Below are 21,875 nucleotides of genomic sequence, written 5' to 3'. Positions count from 1 at the left end.
TCTCTGACAGCTCTTCCCAAGTGGATTCTAATGCTTGTGAATATTATCTTCTCAAACTCATTACTAATATGTACTATAGCTCAGGCCCTTCAATCTTCCACAGAACTAAACACATTAGTGCGTTTAGTAAGGGCTCCACAAACATCATTTTTAAGTGACTGATTTTCCTTCAAGCTTCCAATAAAATCAGTACCACAAACAATACTCACTTTCACCAGTTATGTTTAGATTAGTTAGGTTTCGTGAAATTCCTGCATTTGCAAAGCTATCCGTCATGTCTCCAAAAACCAGCATCATGAGAGGGAGTGCAGCTCCATGGATGATGGCGGCCATTGTCCCCACCAACATATATAACCTATCAAGCCAATTTGAATAGCGAAACTAAAAGAGAAAGAAAGAAAGAAAGAAAATGTAAAGAATAGGAACAATTAGCACAGTTTCATGAATGGTTTGCTCTACTTTCCAAATATATCCAAAATCCAGACATTTTTCAGACTAGTACTACTATCAACCTGGTCCAACATAAACTATTACAATAGACTAATTAGAAATGGGTGTTTGAGGGCTGCCTGGGTGGCTGAGTCAGTTAAGCCTCAGATTCTTGATTTCAGTTTAGGTCATGATCTCCAAGTTCGTGGGATTGAGCCTCACAATGCGCCCTGCACTGACAGCATGGAGCCTGCTTAGGATTCTCTCTCTTTCTCCCTTTCTCTGCCCCTCCCCCCTTAAATTAAATAAATAAACTAAAAAAAAAAAAAAAGAAATGAGCATTTGGCTCTTCTATTGAATTCTGACCTACTTCTTCATATTGGACTCATTCTGTCTTCTTTTCTCACATGAGGATTGATGAGAGGGATGGGACATTTTGGGAAACTGTAAAAGTCTTTAACGGTACAATAATAGAAATATGTATTGGGGCGCCTGGGTGACTCAGTCAGTTAAGCATCCGACTTTGGCTCAGGTCATGATCTCACAGTTCGTGAGTTCAAGCCCCGCACTGGGCTCTGTGCTGACAGCTCGGAGCCTGGAGCCTATTTCAGATTCTGTGATTCCCTCTCTCTCTCTGCCCCTCGCCCACTCACACACTCTCTCTCTCTCTCAAAAAATAAACATAAAAAAAAGAAATATGTATTTGTTGCTCTGCTTTCCAAGAATAGAAAACACTTCATCTCAAGATTTTTTTAACCAAGACAAATCTTGATTGCCAAAAGTTCCTGTGAGGACACCACTGAGGAAACATTTTGTTGCTTTATGAAAGTGGCTTGGGTTTAATATCTGCTGCATAATGAAAGTAGCACAAATGTAAAATAATTTTAATATAATTAGGACTCGATAGTGAGAAGGAAGAGGAAAGGAAGAATCAGTTAAATGCATGCTTCCCCAAAAGAGATTCTGGCCATAAAAGATAGAATAAGGCCATAATGACTGACTAGTGCAGGTCTAAAAAGATAGAATATGGCCATAATGACTGACTAGTGCAGGTCTGCATAGTCTCTTTAATTATAGGCAAGTGAAAAATAAAGAAAAACTTCTCAGGGCTCCTGGGTGGGTCAGTCAGTTGAACAGCCAACTTAGGCTCAGGTCATGATGTCGTGGTTTGTGGGTTCAAGCCCAACAGGCTCTGGGCTGACAGCTCAGAGCCTGGAGCCTGCTTCGATTCTGTGTCTCCCTCTCTCTCTCTGCCCCTCCCCTGCTTGTGCTCTGTCTCCCTCTAAAATAAATAAACATTAGAAAAAAAAAGACAGACTTCTCTGTATCCAAAAAAGTGATGACAAGAAGAAATAGTAACGGGACCTGGCTTGGGGCTCTAGGACAGTCCATTTGAAAAGCAATCAATACTTCTATACATTTAAGGAACTAGGTTAGGACTGAAAGAAAACCAAATGAAAGAAAACAGAAACAAAAACACAGACAGGATGAAGCCATCTGTGGGGGTTTTGAATAAACAGGCGGTTGTCCTGTGGATTCATGACAGTCAGCAGGTTTGTAACCTAGAGAGGAAACTGGGTAAAAAGTCAGAGGTCTAGGAAGGGAACATAAACCAAAACAAAGATCAATATCAGGCAACATAAAAGACACAGCAGCAGAAGTAAGGTTTTAGAATTTATATATACTTTACAAAGAGACAGAAGCCAATCCTAAAGTTAGCTAAAAAGGAACTTCGAGTGGTAACAAATACAAATAAGAACTAAATTGACAAGTGGAGAAATAAAGAGCAAAACAGTTCTTGGGAGTAGTGACTGGCAGTCCATAAAGCAGGGAAGAATTAGTGAAGCTGAGTTATAAAATCAGCAAAAATTCAAGTTTGGTGTAAGAAGAATGTCTAATATATACTTAGGTATTTGCATTTAATATTTTTCTAGCTGTTAAAAGTGTAATCAAGTAAGCTTAAGTTTGAAGTAATGACATATCCATAATCTATAACATTCCATAATCTAAAAACATTATCCTCTTTACAAATTTAAACAGCAAGAATATGGTTTTTTTGGCATTTTTTTCCCATTTCATTGAAACACAGGCTAAATTTTGTCATTACTTATTTTGTCTTAACTAAGCATTCATCCATCTCCTGAAAAAAAACACCTGGGGTTCCTAGGTAGTTCAGTTGGTTAAGCATCTGACTCTTGCTCTCAGCTCAGGTCATGACTGCAGGATTGTGGGATCGAGCCTCACATCGGGTTCTGTGCTGAGCATGGAGTGTGCTCGAGATTCTCTCTCCCTCTGCCCCTCCCCCCAGCTCTCTAAAAAAAAAATACAGGGAATGCAAACAGGTGCAGCTGTTCTTGAAAACAGTGTGGAGGTTCTTCAAAAAATTAAAAGTAGAATTACCGTATGACCCAGCAATAGCACTACTAGGAATTTATCCAAAGGGTATAGGAGTGCCGATTCATAGGTGCCCACATACCCCAATGTTTACAGCACTGCTTTCAACAATAGCCAAATTAGGGAAAGAGCCCAATGTCCATCAACTCATGAATAGATAAAGAAGATGTAGTTTATATATACAACGGAATTACTACTTGGCGATGAGAAAGAATGAAATCCTGCCATTTGCAAAATGTGGATAGAACTGGAGGGTATTATGTTAAATGAAATAAGTCAGAGAAAAACAAATATCATTTGTTTTCACTCATATGTGGAATTTGAGAAACTTAACAGAAGACCATGGAGGAAGGGAAGGGGAAAAAAAAGTTTCAAACAGAGAGGGAGGCTCTTAAATAAAGAGAACTGAGGGTTGATGAGGGGTGTGGGAGAGGGGAAAATGTCTGATGGGCACTGAAGAGGGCACTTGTTGGGATGAGCACTGGGTGTTGTATGTAAGTGATGAATCATGGGAATCTACCCTTGAAGCCAAGAGCACACTGTATATGCTATATATTAGCTAATGTGACAATAAGTTATACTAAAAAAATTAAGTAAACAATACTGGAGGTCCTTGGGAATCTCAGGAGAAGAACTCTGGGAAAAGATGGGGCCTCTTGCAATTGTAGAGAGGGGCTTGAAATTGTACTAGTATAAATGACCTTTTTTGTTACTCTAAAATGGTGAAATGGGAAAAATAAATAAAAAATACATTTACCAACTGTTTATGGCCTCTAGATTTTATACCCTTCTTAGGAAGACCTTTTCCAACCTGCACTCATGTTCTCTTTTTGAAATTTTATGGTTTATGTTCAACTCCTTGATACATGCTAAATCTTTGGATTTAAATCTTTCAGGCGCCAAAAAGGAGAGGATGTGGCAGGAATCTAGCTTTTCTTCGCTAACAATTTGTCAGTGGACCCATGTTTTCTCCCTCTTCGTTTAAAATGTCACCTTTGCCAGAAAATAAAATGCCATGTGTAAAAACACAAAACAAAATAACAACGACAAACACACACACACAAGGAGGAAGAGAGGGTAGAAGCCATTTATCTTCCCTTAGAGACTCTATAAAAGTGGGCAAAATATCAAATTCCTCAGTAGAGGAAGCAAAGATAACGGACACTCTCATCACCACTCCCATATGATATTTTACCTCCAAAACTAATGACTGGCCATAATAAAAACAAGAATAAATATAAATATTTACTCCATGCGCACCCAAGGACTAATAAAATCCAGATAAATACTAAAGGAGTAAGTCCTGTCTTCAGAGTGCTTAAAGAGAAGGAGTAAGGCAAAGCAAAAGAGTATGTGCAATCTACACTCTGCAAGCTGTGACAGCACAGCATACACAGTCAAGCAGACACAAGACTGAGCAAATGGTCATTGCCTCCTTTGTGGAAAAGCCTCACAGAAGAGGTTATACTTCCTCCCAGCTTTGAAAGTTTAGCATGTGTTTAGAAGCAAGAAGAAAGGTATTCCAGCCGGAAAGTAGGCATAGCAGTATACTCAGAGGAGATTGGGGTGTGAGGTGTAGAAGGAGCAATAAAAAGCTGATTGCCTTCCACTGAGATAACCAGAAGAGGCAAGGGTTTGGAGGGAAGGAGCACAGAGAAATCTCATTTTGTGCTATCTGACTGCTCATCCTGAAAGAGCTATCCAAGAAGCACATGGAGAGAATTCAGAGTTTGCAACGCAGTTTTGTGATAGTAGCGTATGTAGCAGAAGTCATGGGAGTGGGTAAGATCATCCAGGAAGAGAAAAAGAGTGAATGATATTAAGAAAAATTTGAAAATAAATAGAGACAGCATGTTGACTGTCCTTTTGATGATCTTGGGGCAAAAGGAAAAGCAAGAGAATGGACACCAGAGGGGAATGTCACATTTCCTCTGGGCAACTATTTTGCGAAGTCTTACACATGTTTATAAGTAAATCAGTCAAGGAGATGACTGGTGAAAATACAGAAGGAAACTGAGATGGGGCAAAATCCTAAAGAACAAAGCAAACAAATGTTTCTTTGGAACCTGAGGAGAGGGATCATGGGTGGATGCTATAACTAATGGGTGAAACAAGATTTCCCATGATGTCCCAAGACAACTCATAGTTGTGAGGGGGCAGAGATCCATCTACAGTGGAAGAATCCACTCGGTCATCACCTTAACCAAGTGATCAAACCTAGCATTGCAGAAAAGGAAAATACACTCTGACATTTGAGGTTTCCAGATGTGGTAAGACAAGAAGTACACAGCATCCCCTACACAATCTTCTTACCACAAACATTTAATGTGAATGTATTTAGACCTAACTTTCAGCACATTCAAAATGTAAGCCATGGAAGAACAAGTTAAATGATGCCATCAGGAAGCAATACCTCACCTCTAGAAGGTGAGGTATTCTACAGGACAACTAGTATAGTCTTTAAAGCATGTCAATATAGTTTTAAAAGAAGAGAAAACTTCTAGACTCAGAAGACACAATATCTAAATGTCATCACTCACTAGATCCTATTTTGAACAAATCAACTGTAAAAGACATTTTTTTGGAGATAATTGGAAATATTTGAATATGAACTAAACATTACATTAAGAAATTATGATTCATTTGTTAAATACGATCATTATGTTTTATAGAAAAACTTTGTGTAGGAACATTTTTGATATATGTAAACAATTACATATGAAATATCACAAAATCTATAACTTCAGGTAAAATGTGTGGTAAAATTTTAACAGTTGTTAGATACAGACAACGGCTATATGGGCCTGAATTTTACTGTTCTACCTTTCCATGTGTTTGAAAGTTTTCACAATAAAACTTGGTAAAGGGAGAATGGTTCTCAAATAGGCAAAGATATACCTCTTCAACTCAAACTAGAAGAAATGAGCTAAGAGTAAGCACAGATACAAACAAGTTTCCAAGGATAAGGACAAAGTTGACAGAATTTAGAACCTCCTGTTTACTTGGGACATGAGTCAAGATGTCTCAAGAAAAGGTGGTAAGATTTGAGGAAAGTGGTAAGTACAATAAGGCTAAGCAGGACAAAACCCTCAGTGAAATGTCTTAGCTCTGTCACTAGGAAGGAGAGTTTGGGGAAAATAATCTCTTCATAATGCCTTGGTTTCTATATTTATAAAATGAGGAGAATATCATACATGCAGAAAAACTCACATAGCTGTTATGAAGATGAAAATGAGATTTAACTAAATAAATTTTTATTAAGAATACACTATGGTAATATATAATATATTCAGGTACTGTTATTGGTTTAAGAAATGTAAAAATTAAAAAGACTTCAGTAGCTTACAGTGAAGGGGACAAAAAAAAGTAACATATCAGGAGAAATGTAACACAGAGGTATAAACTAATTATAATTGGAACCCTTTAAACACAAGGAAATGGAAAACATTTGGCTAGACATTGATAAGAAAGAGGGGGACAGGAAGCCATCAAAATCCTTGAGGAGAAAGCAGGCAAAAACCTCTTTGATCTTTGCCACAGCAACTTCTTACTCAACACGTCTCCGGAGGCAAGGGAAACAAAAGCAAAAATGAACTATTGGGACCACCTCAAAATAAAAATCTTCTGCACAGCAAAGGAAACAATCAGCAAAACTAAAAGGCAACCGACGGAATGGGAGAAGATATTTGCAAATGACATATCAGATAAAGGGTTAGTATCCAATATCTACAAAGAATTTATCAAACTCAACACCCAAAAAACAAATAATCCAGTGAAGAAATAGGCAAAAGACATGACTAGACACTTCTCTAAAGAAGACATCCAGATGGCCAACCGACACATGCAAAAATGCTCCACATCACTCATCATCAGGGAAATACAAATCAAAACCACAAGGAGATACCACCTGACACCTGTCAGAATGGCTAACATTAATTAACAACTCAAGCAACAACAGATGTTGGCGAGAATGCGGAGAAAGAGGATCTCTTTTGCATTATTGGTGGGAATGCAAGCTGGCGCAGCCACTCTGGAAAACAGTATGGAGGTTCCTCAAAAAATTAAAAATAGAACTACGCTACGACCCAGCAACTGCACTACTAGGCATTTATCCAAGGGATACAGGTGTGCTGTTTCAAAGGGACACATGCACGCCCCTGTTTATAGCAGCACTCTCAACAATAGCCAAAATATGGAAAGAGCCCAAATGTCCATCAATGGATGAATGGATAAAGATGTGGTATATATATATACATATATGTGTGTGTGTGTGTGTGTATACATATATATGTATATATACATATTACTCAGCAATCAAAAAGAATGAAATCTTGCCATTTGCAACTACATGGATGGAACTGGAGGGTATTATGCTAAGTGAAATTAGTCAGTCAGAGAAAGACAAATATCCTATGACTTCACTCATATGAGGACTTTAAGACACAGAACAGATGAACATAAGGGAAGGGAAGCAAGAATAATATAAAAACAGGGAGAGGGACAAAACATAAGAGACTTAAATATGGAGAACAAACAGAGGGTTACTAGAGGGGTTGTGGGAGGGGGGAATGGGCTAAATGAGTATGGGGCACTAAGGAATCTACTCCTGAAATCATTGTTGCACTATATGCTCACTATTTGGATGTAAATTACAAAAAATTTTTTTTAATTAAAAAAAAAGAAAGAAACAGGGGGGATGGTGAACCAGAACCACATAGAAGGAAGGCTGATACACAAAGAAGAAGAATAGTTTAGGTAATCAGCAGACCAGTGGTTAACACAACTCTACCATGGTGCCTGGGTTGGAGAAGAAGTCAGTGAATCCATTCATTTATTCATTCATTCAACATTCAAAAGATATTTGTTAAGCAGCTAATAAGGGTCAGGTTTCTAGGTATTGGAAGTAACAATGAATAAGACAAGCTACCTGTCCTCATATATATTCTAGTGCAAATAGTAAAATGAGGAAAAGATGTATTCAATATTCACTCAATATCTAACTACCTATTCTAGGCACTAGGAGTACCTAGGCAAGCAAACATAGAAAAATGCCTTCCTTCATAGAGCTTAGACCACAATGACAGGCAGGATCAGTTGGCTTAGACTGGCTGGTTAAAGACTGTCCCTCTGAGAAGGCAACATGTAAGCTGAGACCCAAATGACAGGAAGGATACAGTTAGTCACATGGTGATCTGGAGACAGAGCATTCTAGACAGAAAGAGCAAATGCAAAGGTCCTGTGGTGAAGAGAAGGTTTGTATATCTCAAGGACCAAATAGAATTACCACTGTGACAAGAGCAGAGCACAGATTAGTCTGTGGTGCAGTCAGAGATGTGCCAGAGGACAGATTACACAGGGCCTTTACAGCTGGATAAGGGAGTCTGGGTTTTACTCTAAACTTCCCAGCTAAGTGCAAAGGAAAGGCACGAACGAAGGTGATTGGATGTGTCTACTATGTGTAGAATAGCTTTTAGAAGAGCAGAAATGGAGTAAGGGGACCAGCAATAGAAAGTGGTTGAGAAAGCAAACCCTTGACCAGGTATAGAAGGCGGAATAATGCCTTCTCTTCATGAACATAAAATAATGCCTGAGATTAACTTAATCTCAGGAACCTGTGAATTGTTTCTTCACATGGTGAAAGGGACTTTGCAGATGTTAAGGGTCTCAAGATGGGGTGATTATCCTGCATTATCCAATTAGACCAAATGTAATGACACGGGTCCTTAACAAGAGGGAGCCAGGTGGCTCAGACTCAGTAGCAGGAAAACAGATGACTGAGGAGGTTGGAGGGATGCAGTAAGAGACCATTAGCCTAGGAATGCAGGCAGCTTCCTGAAGCTTGCTGATAAGGGGAGGGAAACAGATCCAACCCTGCTGACACCTTGATTTTAGCTCAGTGAGACTTCTAGGCCCAGAACTGTTAGGTAATAAATTTTTGTTGTTTTAAAAAGCTACTAAATTAATGGTATTTTGTTACAATAACAACAGGAAATGAGTACACAAAGTCAAAAAAGAAGGATAACAAAGAGAAAAGGCTAAGCTAGAAGGAATCAAAAGTTGAGGTTGAAGACTGATACCTTTGAGTTTATAGTTTCTTAGATGGGAGTCCACCCAGATGATAAACCCCAAGTCCTTGTTCACAAGTGTAATTTACTGAAGTAGAGTAGGAGTGAAGGTTGTTGGAGCTGAAAGGTTGAAGAATGCTGAGCCTAGGAGTCATTATTAAGGTTGCCCAAAGAGAAGAATAATGAGAGCATAGCTGAGTGAAGTAGAAGCAATTAAATACCAACATCCTCAATGGAGAAGCAAAAGTAACTAGAAATTAGTAAAGGAAACCACTGCATATAGATAAAGATACTAAAACTTTACAGAATGGAGCTCAATTGAGAAAGAAGTTTTGCATGAAAACAATTTGGAAATGTCTGTACGAAAGCACAAAAATGCCAACACCATCACTGAGCTGGGACAAGGGATTAATGAATTCTAATTTCACAGGCAGAGATGACACAAGAAAAAAAAGAGCTAGGAGAAAAATCAGAAGACTGTGGCATCATAGAAGCAAAGAGAAAAAAGAAAATAGTAGATAATGTCAAGCACTACTTAAAAGTCAAGATGGAATCAAGACAGGTCTACTGAATTTGATGAGTGGCAGAGACAGAAGCCAAGTTATAATGTCTAACGAAGTGACTGCAAGGTGAAACTTAAACAAGTAAAGGCAGCTCCTGTATGTGAAGCAAGCAAGAGGGGAGGTGGCTTGAAAGATGGCATTAATGAAACTAAAGACACCTCACATATAAATGCCAATGGGATAGACCCAGTTAAGAGGCAGAGACTGTAGACACAGAAGAGAAACGATGATGATGATGATGATGATGATGATGATGATGGTATTAATAATAATAGCAGTAGTGATATATAAGGTCCATGAGAAGGCAGAGGATTTGGGAGCCAAAGTACAAATGAGTGATTAGTTTTAATAACCAGATTCTTCCTCTGTTATATTAGGAGGGAAGGAAGAGGGATCTGATCCAGGTAGGGATATGCTTGCAGATTAGGAGAGATGGGCTGAGGAACTTCTGTCAGATGGCTTCCATTCTGTTTGTGAAATAAAAGTAGAGGCCATCCACCAAAGGGGGAAAGGGAGAAGTGGGAAACGTGAAAAGAGTAGAGGACTGACAGAGTCAAGAGAAGAGGAGAAATAGGAGTTCAGTTGGGAATATACCCTGTTGTGAGGTTTGCTACAGCAACAATCAAATGAAGGAGTTCAGGCACCAGTGATTTTGCTCAGGCTTTGTGTAACAAATGACAAGCGGAAGGAAGATTATTGTTTGGGCAAGAGAAAGGGCTGATGGGAAAGTGATGGGTCAATGGACCAAATATCCAGAGAGAACAGTGAGCAGATTGGAAAGAAAGGAGATGGCTCACTAATTTAAGCTGTGGCTTCAATCAATCACTTTGGAGGTACGACAGTTTCAAATAACAATAAAATTCAGGATGTGAGTGTACAAACAGATGGCTGGGGAGGGGGGCAGGGAGAAAGAAACAGATTACTGCACCTGTGAAGGTCAAGAAGCAGATACCCAGAACACCATAAAAGTTACCCAAGATAGTAGGAGCTCTGGGAGTGGAAAGAGAGACACTGAGCCTGGCGGTAAAATCTTCAAAGACTGAGGAGTGACGAGGTGGTCAGAGGATAATAGAACTTTTCAACTCCAGACAGGTAAAAGTTTAACTGGCCACAAGCTTTCATAAATGATTAAAGTTGTTAAAAGCTCTAGCTTGAGTAATCAAATCTGGGGGCAAATTTTGGACCTGCTCCCTTACTAGCTACGTAAATCTGTGAGTTTGAATGCATTACTCAACATCTCTGAGTCTGTTTCATCATGTAGTGTAAGAATAATACAAGTTCCTATGTCATTGTGGGGATTAAGTTAGATAACAAATGTGGAGTGCTTAACAAATCCCTGGCACAGAGGAAGCAACAGACAGATAATAGCAATAATCTGTTTTGAAAGAAATGAATTCTTCGATATGATCCATTAAGTAGAATGCTCAGAGTTGAGCCTGCTGCAAAATCCTGACAACAGTACGTAATCTTTAAGCAGTGCTTTGTATTGGCCCTACGACCCCACTTGTATGTTTCCTGCCTTTATTTCCAACTGTCTCATTTCTTTGTTTGCTTTAGATTTTATTCTACTTTTGTGTTTCTTGTTCTGTTGAAACAAGGCCTGATATACATATTTAAAAAATAAAAGCTAGGGGGCACCTGGGTGGACCAGTCGGTTAAGTGTTGGACTTCAGCTAAGGTCATGATCTCATGGTTCGTGAGTTCGAGCCCGGCATTGGCCTCTGTACTGACAGCTCAGAGCCTGGAGCCTGCTTTGGATTCTGTGTCTTCCTCTCTCTCTGTTCCTCCCCCCACTCATTCTCTCTATCTCAAAAATAAATAAACGTTAAAAAAAAAACTTAAATAAAAGCTAGTAGGAACACTTGAATATTCTTTACCTCTTTTTCATCACCTTCTCAAGACTGCTAAAAAGTCTCATAGTAGAAAGAAGTTAAAATTCCGAGCCTGAGACTTGCTGTTTAGAAAGACCTGTGTTCAAGGTTGTCCCTTGGTGGGCATCTAGAAATTGGATTTTGGGTGGATTGACATCACCTAATTGATAAAAGTGACCAAATTATTTGTACAACAATGTGCTTTATGTCAAATACCTGCCTTCCTTCTATGAGTCTGGAATTCTGGTATACGGTATGCCTATGTGATCAACTCCCAGTATAAACTCTGGGTGCTAAGTTTCTAATGAGCTTGTCTGATGGCCTTTCACACTTATCACCATTCATTGCTGGGGAAGTTACGTGTGACTCCACTGGGAGAGGACTCCAGGAGCTTGTGCCTGGTTTCTCCTGGAATTCTGCCTCCCTCTTTCCTTTTCCCAATGTTGATTTTGCTTTGTATTATTTTGCCATAATAAATCTTAGTCATGAGTATCATGAGTATGACAATATGCTAAGTCCTGAGAGACCTCATAGTGAATCATCAAACCTGAGGTTCTTGGGGAGCTCTGACACACGAGTTTTTGTCTTAGCTGATAATACCAGCACTATACTGTTAAACTTTCTGAATGTGTCCTCAGGTCAATAGGTTTTACATACAAGTTCAGTTTTCTACATCAACTCTTCAGGAAAAAGACACAAGGAAAAGCCACATAAACTTAGAACATGAACTTCACAGGTTTCAATTCTGGTCCTGCTATGTATCAAGTGGGCAAGCTAATATGTCTGGCTCAGTTTCTTCACCTGTCAAATTAGAATAATAATAGTACCTATCTCCAAGGGAGTTGCAATGATTAAATGAGTTCTATATAGAGTACTTAGATCGAACACATGGCATAGAGTGCTTTATGTGTGTTATTATTCCCTCACATTAAAAATCTAGATTTTTATTCCTTTGTGGCTTAATTATATTGATACTGTTACCTCCAAGTATTAGATATGTCAAATTTTCTGAAATAAGGATTTAAAAAATTTAAGCTACAAATAATAAAAACTAAACTACAAAAGACAGAAATGCTTTGGTCTTAAAATGATAAAATTGAAATTAAATCTTGGGAATAAACCCTACTTTAACATTAAAGCTTCTTTTAATACATAAGAATGAAATATAAAACAAAATCTGTCCCTTGGTCACATGAATAGTCTTCTTGAGAATGAGTAATCATTCTTGAGAGTGAACATATAGTCTCATTCCTCTAAAATTTCAAAGACTGTAGAGATCTGTAGCCAGATCAACTGTAGTGCAAGAGGATGATCATGTAAGATAACCACAGAGTCCGCAGTGTCAAAGTGAGGCAACTATTTTTTCCTGCCTGTAACTATTATATTTAATTTACTAGTATCCATTTTACAAGATAGCCTATCCCTCCCCCACCAATGACATTTCAAAAATGTCTCGTGTGTTCTAACTGAATTATAAAGTATGTACTCACTGCTGGACTTAATTGGTTCAGTAGTGTTCCAGGTTCTTAGGAAAGAGAAAAAGCAGAATCCAAGTAGAGAAAGACCATCAACCAGCCCCACCTATAATATCCCTGTCTTATTCCAAATCTGATTAAACAAAAGGTTCTAAGCAACCGCCATGCAACCACAAAATGAGATGAAGAATTATATAAAGGATTTCAAGTTTGAGATAAGTTATTGAGCACAGATGAATAATGACATGTACTAGTAATAAATAAAGCATAGTAATAAATAATGCATTGCTGACTTCTATTTTTTCATACCTGGGACTTTGACCTCAAACCTGCCAGAATATGAGTCACTAATGACAAGGAACCTTGTGTCCTATTGGAACCACACTCCGTGTGGCTCTATCTAGATGGCTGAGATCATCACTGGGCTTACATAAATAAGTGCTTACCTGAATAAATCACTGGCAATTTGCAGAATATTGGCAGAATACCAATTGGCAGAATACCAAAATATAGGCCAAGAAGAGTAGCTACAGAGAATCCATTTACGTGGCAGATTATGATCAGCATTCCCCCTGAAAACAAGCTAAATTAAACCTATTCATTTTACCTCTCCATTAACATACTCTCTAAGAAAATATTATACCAGATGAAATATCTCTAGTCTAGGTAAGAAAAAGTCAAATTTCCAAAGCATTTTGAACAGTAAATAAGTTCCAACTCACCATTGCAAGTGTACTGACAGTTGGTTTCTTTTCTTTCTTCTCTTTTTTACTGAAAAACAGAAACAGAATTGCACAAAAGCCTTAAAATTATGTAAATTTTTAAATGACCGAATTAACATGGATCCTATATTTTTTTAAATTAATGTTTGTTTTATTTTTATGAGAGAGAGAGAGAGACAGAGTATGAGCGAGGAAGAGGCAGAGGGAGAGAGGGAGACACAGAATTCAAAGCAGGCTCCAGGCTCTGAGCTGTCAGCACAGAACCCGACATGGGGCTCGAACTCAAAAACCATGAGCATGACCTGAGCCAAAGTCAGATGCTTAGCCAACTGAGCCACCCAGGTGCCCCAGAGATCCTGTATTTAATAGCAAACAGGACAAAGAAAACATGTCTATATTATTCCATAAAAATATACATTAATAGTATGATCCCATTTATGAACTTTAAAAACGTTTACATATATCTTAGAAATCTAGATATGTGGTTATCACTGGGTATTGAGATTTCTATCAAAATATTTTCTTCTTTGTGCCTTTGATATTTCCTAATTTTCTATGATGAATACACAGACACATAACTTTTTCAACGAGAAAAAATAATGCTGAAAAAAGAAAGCTTCCTGTTTTTATTCTACAGACAGTCCCCGAATTACAATGGTTTAACTTTAGCACAGCAAGAAAGTGTTATGCATTCATTAGAAACTACACTTCCAACACTGGATTTGGATCTCTTCCCTGGGCTAGCAACATGCAGTACAGTACTCTCTAGTGATGCTGGGCAGCCACAGTGACCTACAGCTCCCAGACAGCCATGCAATCAATCACAAGGGTGAACAACCCATACTTAAAACCGTCCTGTAACCATACAACCACTCTGTCTTTCAGTACAGTACTCGATGAGTTACATGGGATATTCAACACTTTATTATAAAATAGGCTTTGTGTTAGATAATTTTGCTCAAGTATAGGCTAAGGTAAAGATTCTAAGCAAGTTTAAAGCAGGTTAGGCTAAACTATGATGTTCAGTAGGTTAGATGCCTTAAAGGCATTTTCAACTTTAATGGTATTTTTAACTTAGGATGGGGTTATGGGGATATAAGTTAAGGAAGATGTGTAACTAGAAAATCAGTCATCCTGTCCAGAGTTAATTCCCTTAATTATCATCTAAGTAATTCTAGCAGTTGATATCCTATCTATGTACTACCTAGATATTATCCTTAATCATTCCCTCTACTAATGGAGGGTAGTGGCAATCAGATGCTGGGCATAAACAAACCTAAGAAGAAAGGTAATTAAATCACTCTCTATGAGCTAATCTAATTCTGAAAGGATATCTGGAGCCTTAAATGTACCATTACAACAATAAATTCAATCCGGAAAAGCTATGGTAAAAAAAAAAAGGGGGGGGGGTCTGTCAACTGTCAGAAAGCTGTCCTCAGGAATAAGAAGGCTAATTACTATTTTGAGCCCAAATTCAAATTAACTAACCTTTTTCTACTCTGTTTTAACTGCCACCTATAGCATGAAAGTAAACCAATCAAAAGCAGTACATATTTTCATATGTACAAATGAAAGACTATTTGAGAGAAAATCACATTATTTTTATACAGATTTTCAAGTTCAAAAGTAAATTCATCTTTGTCTTTGTTCTTTATGCTATGTGAGGTCAAAGAATTGAAGAGACTTCTAAGGAAAAAAAAATCCACAGCTTACCCCATATTTGGCTTTAAAGTGATGTTAGACGGACATGAAAACACACAAAATACACAAACATAAGTCTTCAGATTTGGTCCCACCCTATTCCCAGTAAAGCATGGTTTCAGTATCTCTGGAACCAGGATGAGAGGAAAAAAATAGTCACACATAATTGAATTTTAGCTCCAGCCTTTTTATTTATTTTTTCATTCTCTAAAACTGTTGCTACTCTGAAGAATTGATAATGTTCCAGATGCTGGCTAAGTAAACACTTCCCATACACAATCTCATTTAATCTTATCTCAATCTCTTCAAGGCAGGCACATTTTTGTCGTTCTGTCAGAGCCGAGAAAACTGTAGGTGAAGAGAGTTCATGAACTTGCTCAAGGTCACACAGCTGCAATAAAGCCAAGTTTAAGCGGAAAAGTCTATCCCCCAAACACCAAGCTATTCAGTGCAACCTCAGGCTTCTGAGATACCACTTTATATAGAAATGCACTTCCACATTGATCTCTCATCCCTACTAGATTATTCATTTATCCCCATCAGCTTGAAACGCAGTGTTTACAAAAGGCAAGTTGCTTATTAAACCTTTACAAATACACAGATTCCAAATGACATTATCATCCAAGCATTATATATACTAGCAAAGCCATGTGCTTCTTTATAATTCCAATTTAGAACACAGAGTTAAAAGAAAAAAACTCACAGAAAAAAAAGATCAGCTTTGTGGTTATCAGAGGCGGTGGGAGGTAGGGAATAGATGGAAGTTGATCCAAAGATACAAAGATAAAGAAGTCCCAGGGATGTAATGTACAACATGATGAGTACAGTTAACATGAGTACATGATGAATGCCTTATGATATATGTGAAAGTTGTTGAGAGTAGATCCTAAGAGTTCTCACCGCAAGCAGAAAAAATTTTGTTTTTTTTTTTATTTTACATGTATGACAGATGTTAACTAAATGTACTGTGATAATCATTTCACAGTGTATGTAAGTCACACCATTACGCTGTATACCTTAAGCTTATATAGTGTTGTATGTCAACTGTATCTCAATAAACCTGGAAGAAAACATATAGTTATATTAAGAACAGATTAAAATCAATGGTGATGGGCATAGTTTAATAAGAATTACTTAAGTAAAAAAAAAAAAACAACAATTTTTTTTGTTTAAAAAGTCTGTAGGCCATGATAAGAACCAATAATAAAAATGAAGGTACGTACAGGCTCCAACAAATTTCTTTACTATTTCTTTCCACATACCCTCAATACTTCTTATGCCAATACTCCTGTTTGTGTATTAAGGACACAGTTCTTTAAGAGATGTAGTAAAACAAAAATTAAAAACAACGGAAATATCTTTCTTCCACTCTATGGAGTCTTTTTCCTTTTGTGTATATGAAATTTTTTATTATGAAACCTTTCAAATAGAACAATTAAAAGAATACTAATAATGACTACCCATACAAGATCCACCTAGATTCAACAATTGTTAACATTTTGACCATATGTTCTTTATTTACATAAGTATATATCATCATCGTTAATATTTTGCTGAGCCATTTGAAAGTAAGTTGCAAACATCATGGCACTTCACATATTTTCCCACCATTTTCACTTTTCAGAAAATTAACAGCAATTCGGCTATCATCTAATATCCAATCTACAAACTGCCCAAGGATGTTTTCTGTAGGTTTTTCCTTTTTTTTATTTGAACTCAGATATAATCAAGGTTCGCACATTACACTGGGTGGTTTTTCCTATTTAGTATCTTTTTTTAAGTCTAGAAGTCCTTCTGCCCCCTCTCCCCACATTGACTTTTTGTAGTAACAGACGTCATATAGAATGTCCCACATCTTGGATACGTCAGTTTCAAACTGAGTCCAAACTGAGATGTGCAGTAAGCACAAAATACACAGATTTGAATATGTAGTATGAAAAAGAGAATGTAAACTATATCAGTAATTCTGATCACATATAGAAATAATATCTTAGACATAAAATTTAAAGTGCCTGGGCTCTTTAAAATATACTTTTCAAAATTAATTTCACTTGTTTCTTATGTTCTTAATGCTGCTACTAGAAAATTAACAATTACAAATGTGGCTCACATTACATTTCTGTTGGACAGCAACAGTCTAGAAGCTTGATAGGATTCAGTCTAAATGTTTCTGCAAACATACTTCCTGGGTGGTGTCATGTCACTAATACAGGACTCTACCAGGTCTGATTACATGGTTAAGATCGCTAACTGCAAAAAACCTCTCCACTGAAAATCCCCCACTTTCCTTTTTTCCAATTACAAAAAATTGGGGAGAATTCTTAGACAAAACTTTTCTCTGAGTCATTTACGATCCCTACCAATCTTTGCCTGAATCAACTATAACAATGTAGGTTCCAAATATGATAGCTGGCATTCTGTGAAGTGAAGAACATTCCGTTATTCTCACTACGTCTCCCACCTTGTTATTTTCCTCTTGTATACGGTATTTCATAACCCAGCACACTGAAGCCAGCTCCTGTGTCTTTTTTTTGACAATTCCACTGAACAACATACTTACTCCAGGCTCACTCTGCATCTCCCCCCATCCCACACATGGGGGTACAGATTCCATTTAGTGAGCAATGGTATTTAGAAATCAAGATCTGGCACAAAGGTACTCACTCCTACTGTCCCTTTCAGTGGACAGAAAGTGAACTATTTTAAAATTCATGAGTTCATATTGAAGTTTCCAGTTCAAATTTAACATTTTCTAAAAACTTACTTGATGTCCATATTTGTATTTCTTTTCACCACACTGAAAAGTTTGGTGCCTAATATTACTGTATTTACTAATTTATTTTATTTTACCATTTTTATTACAATTGACAACTACCAATGAACCTACTGAGCAAAGTTTAAAACTTCCTGCTTAGACAGCTCACTGTGAGCAAAATTTACTTAAAATTCCCCTATGGGGTTCCATTACCAACAATTTCAGACAATGCTAAGTAGCTTCATTGGCACGAGTCTTTTCGTAATTTTCTTCTACAAGGGTCAGCTATTCCTTGCCTTTAAAAAAAAGAAAAAAGAGAAAAGAAAATCAACAGCTAAATGCAGTTTTGGCCTTTGGTCCCGTCTGCCATGCCACAAACATGAAATGTTTACGTGACCGGGATGTTTACGGTTTACCAGAAGCGCGAGACTAGACCACGAGGCAGAGCACACGCAGCACCATGTTCGGGTGCGTCGTGGCGGGTGGAGCGGAGTTCCTAAAACACAGAAAAGGATGCGAAAGCACTGGCGTGTGTGGAGCCGCAAGACTGAGAAGCTCACCGAGGCCGTGGGAAGATGTAAACGTTGTCCTCAACTCAGCCGGAGAACTTCTGCAGAAAACCCCCTTGCGTTTAAGGTTAAAAAATATCATCGCCACCATCAACTCTTCAGTTATTACAGAGCCGGAGGCTAGAAACAAATCTCCCAAATCTCAAGACGTCTAAACTGTGAAAGCGAAACAAACTGGCTACCTTTTTTCGCCCATTTTCCAGAACTTCTTCTCTGCTCTTCCATTGCTGCCTCCTTCAAGATCCATCGCGACCTGAGGAGAAACCACAGGCCCCGAGTCAGATGCGGAAACCGCAGGAAGCGGAGGGGACACTCCGCGAGAGCGGCTGGAGGACGGAGGCGCATCGCGGCCTTTGCCCGACGCCTCCGCGGCTGCGTCTGTCCGTCCCGTCTGCCCTCGGGCGCGGTGATGCTTCTCCCGGCTCCGGCCACGGGCTCAGACTCCCGCTTCCCGCACCGCGCCCCCTCTACGCGCGCTCGGGCGGCAGAACCCAGCGCGCGTGGCGAGCGCAGAAAACGGGGGTGGGGGGGCTGGAGTGCCTCAGGAGCTCCGCGGGGGACTCTAGTGCTCACCTCGCTTGCCCTCCACTCCCCCGACGGACTTGCTAAGAGGAATGGCCCCCTCTCTCCTCTCCGAAGTCTTCCTCCCACGGGGGACCAAGCTCAGGAAATTGGAGAGCCCGAGCCTTCCCTGCGAACTTGTCCCCATCTAGCCCTCAGCTTCGCGCGTCCCTACCTCGGGCTATCTTTCGGAACTTCGACCGAGATGCTGATTTTTGAAAGAAGAGATTCAGATTTTAAAGCAAAGACCCGGCGGATGCGAACAGCGGCCCCGGCTTCTTAGAGCCGGGAGGAGCCGCCGCTCGTATGCACCCGGTTTCCTGCGTCCCAGGGAGTGAGGCGAGAGGTGCAGCCCACAACCCGGCGCTCCTCGTGCCCAGCCAATCAGCCTCACCGAGCCGGGTCGCTCCCGGGCCCTCTGGCGTGAATGCTGATTGCGCGAGTTACGAAACAGGTTGGATTTGCAGGAGGTGTGTCCTCCTTTCTGTTGCCCCTCAGCATAAGAGTCAGGAGACAAACACTTACCAGCTGAATCACTGGGGACGGGTACCTCTATAGAGTCATGTCTCTACATGTCCACATCACGCTCCATATCCGTGGAATTATACACATATATACATACACATGTGTATATTTTGTATGTATATACAGATTATGTATTTGTATATATATGTATATATTTTGTATATATAATATATACATATAATTTACATGTACACATGCATGTACATATAATATACATGTACATATAATGTACATATAAATATACAGAAATAATACACATATATAATCGGTATTTATGTAAATATACATATTTATAAATTCCATTAATAACTAATTTAATTTACTTTATTAATTATAATTACATATTTATATATTCACATACATATATATATTATATACATATAATATATACATGTGTGTTAACACAAGCTAAACTTTGCTTTCTAGCAGCATCTGTAAAAAAGCCAGGTGAAAATTTTCTGCAAGAGTCTTTAATATGCTTGACAGTTTCGGAGGTATATCTGTGCATCTTTTAATTCAAGATAAATGGAAGGAAATAGGAAGATTTTAAATATGTAAATCGAGACAGATATTTCAGGGTAAAAATAATATTTAAAAGCATGTAACCTTTACAGATTTAAGCCATCCAATCAAGGCCCACATTTTCCCCAAGGCATTTCTTTTTATTTTTTCAATGTTTACTTATTTTTGGGAGAGAGAAAGAGCATGAGCAGAGAAAGGGCAGAGAGAGGGAGACCCAGAATCCAAAGGAGGCTCCAGATTCTGAGCTGTCAGCACAGAGCAGGTGGGGCTCCAACCCACTGACCGTGAGATCATGACCCCAGCTGAAGTCAGACGCCCAACCTAGTGAGCCACCCAGGAGCCCCACCCCAAGGCATTTCTAAACACTTACACTTTAATTGGGATTATTAAAGAAAAGTATTGTGTATTTACCATATTACATTAGTTGTAATTTAATTCCATATTTACTGCTACCATTTACTATTTTCCTGTCTACTTTTTTCTTCACTGTGATGAAAATTAAGTGCAATCTTTGCAATAAAATTCATAAAGCAATGTTAACTCACATCAGAGCTTTTCGTACTACTTATAAACCTAGGGGAAACGAATGCTTTTGTCACCTTTAGTCTTCGTTCTCTGACTCAACATGTGCGCCTCTTGGCTAGCTGCAGAAATTTAAAAGAAGAAAAACCTTTTTTTTTTTTACTGCGTAGTGTATTTTCCCTACTTTATTTAAGAAAAACATACTTTTCAAAGCCCTAATTTCCTTTCCATCTTTCACTCCAAATATTCCACGTCATATTCTAGTTTTTCTTTAGATTGTACCAATCTTTCGCCTTTTACCAAATATTCTATGCCTTGATTTTTTTTTCTTAGCCATACAATCAAGTTTCTTTGCAAACTATAAATTAGATACCACTAATTTTCTGTGTTCTAATTGGATATGCATGTGTTCAGCATTGGTTCATTGATTAAAAGCTTAACACCAACCACCTGGGTACACCTGGAGCAAATGTATAAAGCTTTCATCTTTTTTGCATCCATTTTTAATGTGATTCATCAATCTGCTGTCTGTTTCCACTGTTGTTTCACTTTGTCCCACCTTTAACTTATGTGATCTTGTTATATTTTATGTATCTGTGTAAATGACCTTAAATCCTCCCTAAAACAATGCAGGATGTTTCTTTAAAGTATAATATTATGGTAATACTGTGTCTACAGGCTTGAGCTTCAAGTAAAAACCTTTATCAAGGACATAGGTAGCTTAAGGATTAGAATAGCCCAGAGTTTTTAATAAAGCTCCCTTTTTCTATTATACATTTTTCTAAATTTCTTCGCTCCACTGGCCTGAAAATATGGACATAAAATATGATAAACCTAAAACAATTGACTGGCCGAGCTACTTCTAAGCCACAGTCTTGACTTCTTTAAAGATTTTGACTCCTGTCAGCATTACTGCTCACTACTCTCGGTAATATCTAACAACTGAACTTGGCATTTCCTCCTCAAGCTTCATTAATTTCCAGTGAAACCCAAGTCTTCACTCACATACCTTCATATGAGCTGCTACTTTTCCTTTTAAAAGTATACTTCCCGGGGTGCCTGGGTGGCTCAGTCGGTTAGGCAGCCGACTTCGGCTCAGGTCATGATCTCGCAGTCCGTGAGTTCGAGCCCCGCGTCGGGCTCTGTGCTGACAGCTCAGAGCCTGGAGCCTGTTTCAGATTCTGTGTCTCCCTCTTTCTGA

The 21,875-nt window shown here is 38.6% G+C and overlaps 1 protein-coding gene across 4 annotated transcripts in view; it reads right to left on the bottom strand.

Moving 5' to 3' along the window:
• ABCB1 (ATP binding cassette subfamily B member 1) overlaps positions 1–19,421 on the bottom strand; it is a 113,227-nt gene extending 93,806 nt beyond the window's left edge. Inside the window, exons 1-5 of one of the 4 annotated variants that reach the window (XM_053218511.1) lie at positions 19,281–19,421; positions 18,727–18,797; positions 15,233–15,347; positions 13,520–13,568; positions 210–381 (exon numbers count right to left, since the gene is read on the bottom strand). In XM_053218511.1, coding sequence (XP_053074486.1) covers positions 210–381; positions 13,520–13,568; positions 15,233–15,347; positions 18,727–18,769 — 379 coding nt within the window. In that variant the 5' untranslated portion in view covers positions 18,770–18,797; positions 19,281–19,421. Of the gene's footprint in view, positions 1–209; positions 382–13,519; positions 13,569–15,232; positions 15,348–18,535; positions 18,705–18,726; positions 18,798–19,280 lie in introns of those variants that run through there. The other 3 variants (XM_015085874.3, XM_053218512.1, XM_015085875.3) reach the window with 3 other exon arrangements.
• Positions 19,422–21,875: the final 2,454 nt, after the last annotated feature.

The sequence above is a fragment of the Acinonyx jubatus genome, chromosome A2 (genome assembly GCF_027475565.1).
Source record: "Acinonyx jubatus isolate Ajub_Pintada_27869175 chromosome A2, VMU_Ajub_asm_v1.0, whole genome shotgun sequence".
In the NCBI taxonomy this organism is placed as follows: domain Eukaryota; kingdom Metazoa; phylum Chordata; class Mammalia; order Carnivora; family Felidae; genus Acinonyx; species Acinonyx jubatus.
The sequence above is the reverse complement of the archived record's forward strand: the minus strand, read 5'-3'. Positions and strand labels throughout refer to the sequence as shown.